The 9,820-nt window shown below is 52.7% G+C and overlaps 1 protein-coding gene across 1 annotated transcript; it reads left to right on the top strand.

Annotated features, from left to right (window-relative positions):
• Positions 1 to 3,169: 3,169 nt before the first annotated feature.
• On the top strand, positions 3,170 to 8,229 carry LOC120393173. Its single transcript, XM_039517744.1, has 5 exons — positions 3,170 to 3,269; positions 5,036 to 5,394; positions 6,091 to 6,206; positions 7,688 to 7,837; positions 8,224 to 8,229. Exons 1-5 carry the CDS (start codon positions 3,253 to 3,255, stop codon positions 8,227 to 8,229), a joined length of 648 nt encoding a protein of 215 aa, XP_039373678.1. The 5' UTR covers positions 3,170 to 3,252.
• Positions 8,230 to 9,820: the final 1,591 nt, after the last annotated feature.

Here is a 9,820-nt window from a genome sequence, read left to right on the forward strand (position 1 = left end):
CTTGCCGAGCCCATTGCTCAGAGGCTGCCTGGAGCATTCTCAAGCAGGCTCACCAGGTTGGGGATAAGATTCTCCTAAGGCCTATTGTTTCCCCTGCTGGCCCTTCCCAACCCGCTGTCTACACTGGAAGCATCTTTCCTAGTGGTTGTCACCAGGTGTAACCACATTTGAAATAAAGATACAGAGTCAATATTCATAACTTCAGCTACCAAACTGATACATGCATACAAACAGGATACTCCTATTCAGCAAATTAGAACTTTACCAATGACATCTTACACGCCCCATCTTGTACTAAATGCATCATCATGATGACGAATCTGGGGTGTAGTGTCAAAAGCAGGTTCTCTCTCCCTTCCCTCAGCAGGTTGGCAGGAAGGCCCAGCAGTTTAGCAGCCAGGGCTGTGGCAGGGAGGAGGGGCTGACCAGGACTTCTCTGCCTGGCCTTTGCTGAGACCAGGCAAAACCAGAGAGCCACTGATCAGCTCCGGGTCAGCTGCTGCTGGAACCTGCTCCCAGACATGGACAACTGGATATTTGGGAACCAAATGCCCCTGCTGCATGTGGGGATTAGGAAATGGACGTTTTACTATGGCCAGCCCTAGTCAGGCACTGAGAGAATTTCCCTCCTGTGTGGAGGAGTCTCTGATGTCCAGTGTGGTGTTAGCTCCAACAGAAGCATTTTCCACGCTAAGGACATCTGAGAGGCTCTTCCCTGTGTGGCTCTGCTGATGCTTGATGCCACGTGAGCACCAAATGAAGCTTCCACCACATTCAAGCTCCTCCTCCTCTGAATTACGTGATGGGGAGTAATGTGTGAGCTCAGACTGAATCTTTTCCTTCATTTATTGAAGGTTCTCTCTTGTGTGGACTGTCTGGTGTGAAGCAAGGTTTGATCTTCAAATGAAACTTTGATGTTTATGAAGTTATGAGCTGGGAGCGTAACCCTTCTGCCCCTCTGAGTTGGCAGCAACAAGAGCTGGGTTCAGTATCCAGGAGTGCCATTTCAATAACGCAATGCAAAAACCATCTCGAGCCCCAATCCAGTGACCTGGGACAATTACATACTACACCCCCCACCCCGGGCGCCTCTAGGAGGCAATACTTCCCCTCTCGCAAGCATAGAGTCTGAGTGTAGCAAAATCCTTTTAATAAAGGAGGGAAACAATGTGGCATCATGTTGGGGAAACACCACAAAGAGGATTCATAACATCAACCATGAGCAAAAGACCCACCAAGTAAGTTTTGGCAGTGTCCTGTTCTCCTTTTCCCCTCAGGGTCTTAAGTCCAATCACCCCAAAGTCCAACAACCCAAAAGTCTCTGTCTCTGGTCAGTGCCACCCCAGAGTTCAAAAGTTTATCAGCAGAGTTTTATCCACCCCCAGCCTGGGTGGAGATGGGGGGGGCACACAGGGTGTTAAGAGGCACCGTACGTGGTCCAAGGCTGACTGCCCCGCCTCTCCATGGGGTTCTGCTGAAGCATTCACTACAAACAGCTCCACTCCACCAGCCGCTCTGTTTCTCCCAGCCCCCATCGCCCACTGTTGCCTGGCTGAGTCCCCCCTCTCCTCCACTGCACCCCCCATCTCTGGGGTCCTCACCACTCACTGTGGCCTCTTCTCCTCCACCCCTCCCCCGCGGACTCATGGGTCAGTCCTGGGGCTGGCCAACGAGAGCTGAGGATTACAGTGGGCGAGAAGCCAGATATGAGTCAGCAGTGTGCCCTTCTTGCCAAGAAGGCTAGCGGCATATTGGGCGGCATTTGTAGGAGCATTGCCAGCAGATTGAGGGAGGTGATTATTCCCCTCTATTGGGCACTGGTGAGGCCATATCTGGACATCTGGAGTATTGCGTCCAGTCTGGGGCCACCCCACTACAGAAAGGATGTGGACAAATTGGAGAGGGTCCAGCAGACGACAAGGAAAATGGCCAGGGGGCTGGAGCTTATTTAGTCTGCAGAAGCGGACAGTGAGGGGGGATTTAATAGCAGCCTTCAATAGGGTGACCAGACAGCAAATGTGAAAAATTGGGATGGGGGTGGGGGGCAATAGGAGCCTATGCAAGAAAAGGACCCAAAAATCGGGACTATCCCTATAAAATCGGGACATCTGGTAACCCTAACCTTCAGCTACCTGAAAGGGGGGGGAGCGAAGAGGATGGAGCTCAGCTGTTCTCAGTGGTGGCAGATGACAGAACAAGGAGCAATGGTCTCAAGTTGCAGTGGGGGAGGTCTAGGGTGGATATTAGGAAACACTATTTCACTAGGAGGGTGGTGAAGCACTGGAATGGGTTCCCTAGGGAGGTGGTGGAATCTCCATCCTTAGAGGTTTTTAAGGTCAGGCTTGACAAAGCCCTGGCTGGGATGATTTAGTTGGGGTTGGTCCTGCCATGAGCAGGGGGTTGGACTGGATGACCTCCTGAGGTCCCTTCCAACCCTCATCTTCTATGAGTCTATCAGTTCTTTGTCCATCCCCTCAGTAGGCACCAACTTCCCCTCTGGCCTATGGTGCTCAACTCCCACTCTGCCCCAGGCCCCTCCCCCACTCCACCTCTTCCCCAAAGCACCATCCCACCTTTTCCCTGGTCTTCCCCGCCGCACCCCCAAATCAACCCCTTTTTCTAAATCCCTGCCCCCTCTCTTCCTAACCCTGTTCCACCCTCGCCCCACTTCTATAACACTCCTTCCCACAACCCCCACCCCACCTCTTCCCCATCTCCCCCTCCACCCGAACCCTGCTGGAGCATCCTGAATTCCATGAAAGAGCTGTTTTGTAGTGGGCAGAAAGTGCTGGGAGGGAACAGGAGGAGTTGCTCAGTGGGACTTCTGGTGGGCGAGAAGCATTGTAGGGAGGGCAGAGCTTGGCTGCAAGTGGGTGTTAAGAATCCACTAATTTTTCCTTGTGGGTGCTCCACGCCCAGAGCGCCCATGCAACTGGCATCAATAATCCCCCTCCTCAAAATCAAAAGTCCTAGAGATTTTGGGTGAGTCTCTCACTGTTGTTAAGGTTACGAACTCTTCTGTGTCCGTGTCTCTCTGGGTCCGTGTCCAGGGGTGTTTATGGTTAAGTTTATTGTGATGTCATGTATCCCAACAGCAAAGAATGTTCTGCTTCAGCATTCTTGCCCTGCCTTCAGTCTGCCAACTGGCTTGGTTGACAACGGCTGGTGACCCAAGGAGCTACTGATAGACGCGGACTAGCCATCTCTCAACAACTTCTTGAATCAGCTATTTCCACAGGTGTTCGAAAGAAGATGAGTTTTTACAGAAGGTAATTCCCAAATTCTTTTCCTGCTCCTTAGATTGCACATGACAGGTTGGTGCCTCCTTCTCCTAGCCCAGAGATGGCCAACCTGTGGTTCCGGAGCCGCATGCGGCTCTTCAGAGGTTACTATGTGGCTCCTTGCATAGGCGCTGACTCCGAGGCTGGAGCTACAGATGCTAACTTTCCAATATGCTGTGGGGTGCTCACTGCTCAACCCCCTGCTCTGCCCCAGCTCCTGCCACCACCCCACCCCTTCCCCCAAGGCCCCTGCCCCTTCCTCTGAGCCTACCATGACCTTGCTCCTCCCCACTCCCCACTACGGCCTCCTGCGCACTGCGAAACAGCTGATTGCAGCGGGCGGGAGGAGTGGGCAAGGAGGGAGAGGAGCTGATTGGGGGGGTTGCCAGTGGGAGGGAGATGCTGGGGGCTGGGGCGGTAGTGGATGAGGGCTGCTGACATATTACTGTGGCTCTTTGGCAATGTTCATTGGTAAATTCTGGCTCCTTCTCAGGCTCAGGTCGGCCACCCGCGTCCTAGGGACTGGTGGGGGCCAGTGTTGCAAGAGTCAGTTCTCAACGTTCCGTTTTGATTTGAATGTCGGCATCTTTCAGCTCCCTCCTGCGCCAGCCTCTCACCTTCTCTGGAGGCAGATTTCCACTGTTTTATCTTTCAGCAGACGAGTGGGGGTGAATTTCCATGGGTATGACCTAAAGGGATTGTCTGAAGACAGGTGTCATAGGTTTGTTCCCCACTTTGAACTTTAGCGTCCAAAAGATGGGGACCTGCATGGTTACTTCTAAACTTAAATCCTAGCTTAGATCTGGTAACACTGCCACCAGCCAAAAATATAGTGTTTTGGCACACTCCCTGTCCCCCCAAACCTTTCCCTGGGGAACACAGATCCAAACTCCTGGGATCTTAACACAAAGAGAAATAAACCATTCCCCCTCCCAGACTTTCCCTCCCTTGGTCGTCAGGGAAGACTACCTTGATTCAAACTCCTTGAATCTAAACCAAAGAGGGATTCATCTTCCCCCATCCTCTCTTCCCACCTATCCCTGGTGAGTCAGACTAATTCCCCAAGGGAAAAATCAATCAGGTTCTTAAAAAGAAAAGCTTTTAATTAAAGAAAAAGAAAAAGATAAAAACTCTCTCTGTAAAATTGGGATGGAAGTTTACAGGGTACAGCTTATAAAAACTAGAGGGACTCTAGCTTAAGTACAGGTACAGCAAAGAGGTAAAATATTGTTCCAGCAAACACACATTTGCAAATACAGAAATTAATCAAAAGACTAATCCGCCTTTCTAATACTCACTATACTGCATAGAAGAGAATATTTCAGGAAGCTTGGAGAGCATGGATATACATCTGGCCCCTCTTAGATCCAAAGAGAGAACACCCCCCAAAACAAAGAACCCAAACAAAGGCTTCCCTCCACCAAGGTTTGAAAGTATCTTGTCCCCTGATTGGTCCTCTGGTCAGGTGTCCATCAGGTTCACTGAGCTTGTTAACCCTTTACAGGTAAAAGAGACATTAACCCTTAACTATCTGTTTATGATAACAGGATACTAGGCTAGATGGATCTTTGGTTTGACCCAGGATGGGCGGTCTTGTGTTGCTTATGTTCTCGGTTGTATGAACCAGTCCTGGCTATTAGAGGAGCAGATGGCTTCAAAAGACCAGTTTCCTGGATCTGTGAATCCTGGGCAAACTAATTCCCTTCCTTTAGAGAATGACAGAAAAACTCATTTCCTCCTTCTTTCTATTCCAGGCTTCGTTCCTTTTTCCAAAGACTCATCTCTAGGGAGCACAGAGAGATCCATGTGCACAAAGTGCTTGTCCAACCTGCAGCAATGGAGGCATGCTCTGACTTTAGCCAGCAAGAACAGGCCTTGCCAGAGAAGCCCCAGAAAAGGAAATGTTCATGGTCCATCCTGTCAGGCATGAAAAGACTCTGTGTCTGTAGCCAATATGACACCTCGATGGCAGATAGGGGTGAGGAGAGAACAATTTCCTCACCAAGAAGGTGGACGCACTTGTCCCGGAAGAAAATAGCAGCTGAGAACCAGGTGGAGTCAGAGGAGGTGAAGCTGCAGGAGGATACAGGGAAAGTTGAACTGGATCCTACAGGTGAGGATTCAATCCACATGGTTAGCGAGAAGCATGTGAGGAATACTCACACCAGTCACCCTACAAGCCTTACACATCAGGGCCTTCTCACGGGACAGTGATGGGTACCACAGAGTCTGGAATCCATTTAGTGCCAGAACCTCTTGGCGAGGGTGGCCGAGGTCCATCGCTGAGGTGGGGAGAGCTGAGTGTGTCAGGTCACCCCCCTCTGGGGGTCTAGCACTGTGGGGTGGGGAGTACTAACATTGCTCTGGGATGTAAGGAGAACAGAGAGGCTGGATGTTGTAGGAAATCATTTCTTGTCTCCTGGATCGGGTCCGTTTCATCAGTAAAATGCTCCAGAGGTCTCAGCAGGTCACAGCTGGGAACCGTAGCAGAGCTGAGCCATTACTTCTTGGGGGGTTAAATGCAAATGAGGCCCATTGCCCATCACTGACAGGGAAGGTGTGCAAGGAGACGGGGTGAGTAGAATACACCACAGCAAAGAAACTGGCCCCTAGGTCCGAGGAAGCCTCGTGTGGTAAAAGCCCCCAGCGAAGAGCCATGAGATCGGAGGTCTCTGCTTAGCTCTGCCAACAACTTTCAGTCTGACCCTGGGCAAGTGGCTTCAGGGCTCTGGGCCCGACTTCCATCCTCTGTAAACCAGGGATACTACATGGAAAAGGGAAATGTTACAAATGTTTCTTTCTGCTCCAGGGACGAAGAAGGAGCCGTCTGAGTCGCAGGAGAAGTGGGAAAAAGGGAGCCCAGAAGAGCAGGAAGAAGAGCGCACTCCCACCCCCTCATTACCAAGCAGCTCCCATATGACCATGGTAATGACGCTTTGTGACTGTGCTATTGGAAAGCATCCCCTGCTGTGTGTATTAATATCTCCCGGAGCTGGTATCTCTGACAGGAGACCTACCTGCCCCTTGCTCAGGGAGCTGAAAAGAAACACTCTTCAAGTGTGATCGACTCCAGCCAGTCTTTACGAGTTTCTCTGGGTTGCTTGAACGAGGCCCAGGTTGACAAAGGGGTTCAGGCATCTCAAGAAGTTCACAGGTGCTTAGTGGGATTCGCAGAAGTGCCTGACTCAGGTGCCTGATTCTGATGCACTCTCCATGGGACACAGACACTGCTGAAAATCCTACCAGGCCCCTCCCTGCACTTGTAGGGGTAACCCACACACCTGCTGGGTGGGGTGTTCTGGCCCGTCTAGTGGCACCAGGACCACTTAGAGACAGAGATAAAAGGAGTCTGCTCTAGAGCCTTAGCTAACAGCCAGTTGGGTTTTAGCTCCTGTGGGAGAGGCTCCTGCACTAAGCTCCCGAGGTCCCAGGTTAGATCCCGCCTGCCAATATCTGCCAGGCATCTAGATGCATTCGTAACTCTTATGATTAGTGACAGAGCACCCTGCAGCACGTAAAACAGTTTGCAATTCTGGGAGCTTGTTACACACCAGGGGGCTGGAGTATCTATGCGAGTGTGTCACTCTGGTGTGCTCTACTGCATCCTCAGCTGCTGGCGTCCAGGACAGACGGTGCTAATCCAGCCACGCAGGCCAGCTGCAGTAACACTCAGGAGGTGCCTGAGACACCAAGGCAAAGGCCTTCAGCACCCCAGGCCCTGGCTTTAGGTGACCCTGGAAACAGGCCCCCTGCAGTAACATTGTGCCCAGTGAGTTCTGACCCACGGGGGGCTGGCCCCAGAGGCCCACAGTTTGGGATTCTCCTCAGCCAGGCAGACTTGCTCCTTCAGTCAAAGCTACTTTCTGTCCTGCTGGTGATTCCTGTCTGTTTTGTGGCAGCACCACATGCTGCAGGGTGGGGAAGGAAGAGGCATTTCCGTTTGGGCCCTGTTCTCAGTCCTTTCCTCACAGACACTGTGGGCTGCTAGAGTTGCTGAGCCAATCTGCTCAGGCGCTCGGGGTGGGATGGGACATGGGGCAGGTTCTGCAGTGACCCCTCGGCTGCACTCAACAAGCAACTTGAATGGGCTTTGCAGGCCAATGAGGCTTTCTCAGCAAAAGCTGGGCTTCCTGGGAGGAGGGGCTAGAGAGGGAGGAAATGGGGTGGCCCTTGGGGGCCCAGCACTGGATGAGAGGCTCCCTTCTCTTCTCAGGCAGAGGGGGAGGGGGAAGCGTATGAAAGACTGAGGAAACCTCGGCACCTGTTGAGGTTTGTTAAGAAAACGGCTCAGACGGAGTCTCCACGCTCACTGGGTGCTGCCAGCCTCCCGCGGGGACAGACTGTTCCAGAGCAGCTGAGCAATGGAAATACTCAGTCCCAAGAGGCTTTGTCCCTCTTCATTGCAGACCCCCGGGGAGCAGCTTCCCTCAGCACAGCTCCAAGCCCTGCTGATGAGAGCCGTGAAGGGTCTGACGATACCCACCCTGGAGCGATTTCAAGCCGCCGAGGAAGAGCTGAGGACCATCGTATCTCTACACAGAGACAAGATGGAGAGAGTAAGAGACTCCCGCTGTGGGGCAGGGGGATGCTGCGCAGAGGGGGGGAGGGTAGAATTTCCTCTCCTAGGAAACCGTTCCTGGGACACATGGGCATGGTGCTGTGAAGGTTGGCTGAGCCCCTTTCCCTTCATCGCTTCACCACGCGGATCCGCGGCGTCCAGTGTTTAACGTGTTCTCTGCCCGCTGGAGCTCTGACACGTCCCTGAGGACAGCCCAGCCCCACTGAAGGGGAGCGATAGCCCCAGCCCTGGCAGCACAGCACTTACCTAGTCTGCCCATGGGCCTCCACATTGGTTTCCTCAGACATGCTGCAGGGCCTTGTTTTTCCAGCTGAAGAATCAGGAGGAATTTGGCTTTGCACTTTTCTCTCTATCTCTCCCTAGCTCTGATCCTGTTGCCCATCCCCATAGGATCTGAGTGCCTCCCCCGTGAATTAGACTGGCCTAGGGAGGTTTCTGGCAGACTTCATTTCTACATCCCCTGGGTAGGAGGCTCTCAGAGTCATTATTCCCCCTGATTAATGAAGCTCCACCACCCTCCTGGGAGGTAGGAATTCAACCCATTTGATACCTGGGGAAATTGAAGCCCAGAGAGCTCCTTGATTTGCCCAAGCCTGCGCAGGTGGGGTTATCGAGAAAGGAATCAGGGTTCACATTCCCTACAGTTCTTTAAACATTGCCTTCAATCACTCGGCATGGAAATAGGTGACATTCCTGCCCTTCCCCAGATACTGCCTGCCCATGGCGCCTAAGTGCAGACTTATTCCCTTCTTGGGCTTTGGCTTTCCTGGAAACTCAGAAACTAATAAACAAACAGAATCCTCAGCCTGAGCTTCCTCCCCAAACCTGCCTGTTCCTAGGCTTTCCTGCAGGTCATCCCTGTCTCTGACCGAGTTCCCTGTTTCCAGCAGGTCCGAGGGGGAAGATAACAAATGGCCCCTCAATCTCCAGATTGATTTGTGCAGGGCTCTAACTCCTGCTAGCAGAACAGGGCAACAGAATCCAGCCACCCGGGTTGTAGCTCCTGCTCCTTGTTTGAGAGAGGAAAGGGCAATGACCAATTCCTCATGGAAGAGCCCTAGGGGGCGGCTTGTCCCTTTCGGGTCTGTCTACCCTGTGCTGCAAACTCTGCAGCAGGAGCCGGAAAGCCTGGCCCTATGGACGTGGGCTCCCAGGGCTGGCACTGTGGGGCCAAATGGCAATGCAGCCTCTTCTGGGCTTGGGCTGGAACTTGAGCTCTGAAGCCTAGGGAGGAGGGGGCTTCAGAGCCTGGGTTCCAGCCCAAGTCTCCAGGCCTGCACTGCTGTTCCCAGTGCCATAGCCTGAGCCTGAGGTTAGAGACCCGGCTTTGAGATTTGTTACGGCAGGTTTTAAAATCCCGCAGTGTAGAGGTTCTCCTTAGGGCTAGGGCCTGGAGCTGGCTAGCCCCATCCAACTAGCCCTGCCTGCCATCTCTGGGATGGGCTCTGGGTACATCAGTGGAACCAGCTGGGTCTGGAGCAGCGCTTCTCTACCTGGGACATCCTCAGGGCCAAATAGGTGGTATTGGATGTGCCCCACACAACACATATGGGGCCCACAATGGAAACTGGGTTGAGAAGCACGGGCCTGGAGGAACTGATTGTGCTAGAAAGATCAACAGGAAGTTGCAGAGATGGAGGAAAGGCTCCTGCAGGGAAGCCCTTGAGAGCAGGGCTGAGAGCAGTTTGCTAAGGCAGGGAAGGCCCTGGGACATCAGGGGAGTTTGGGCTGTGCCCACAGTAAGGTTTTGGGGAAGGCTTTTGTGTATGTTTCTGAGCTTTAAGGTACTAAACCAGACCTCAGGAAGGCTGGGGTTCCTGGACTTGTCAAAGCCTCTTTCTTGACATTATGGAGGAGCCAAGATGGGCAACCAAGGTGAGAGGCGGCTTGCAGGGCTGCCAGGAGGGGTTACCTGGGAGAAGGCCACTCATGGATAAATCCATCCCTCAACTTTCTGGCA

This window comes from Mauremys reevesii, unplaced genomic scaffold, assembly GCF_016161935.1.
Source record: "Mauremys reevesii isolate NIE-2019 unplaced genomic scaffold, ASM1616193v1 Contig16, whole genome shotgun sequence".
Taxonomy (NCBI): Eukaryota; Metazoa; Chordata; order Testudines; family Geoemydidae; genus Mauremys; species Mauremys reevesii.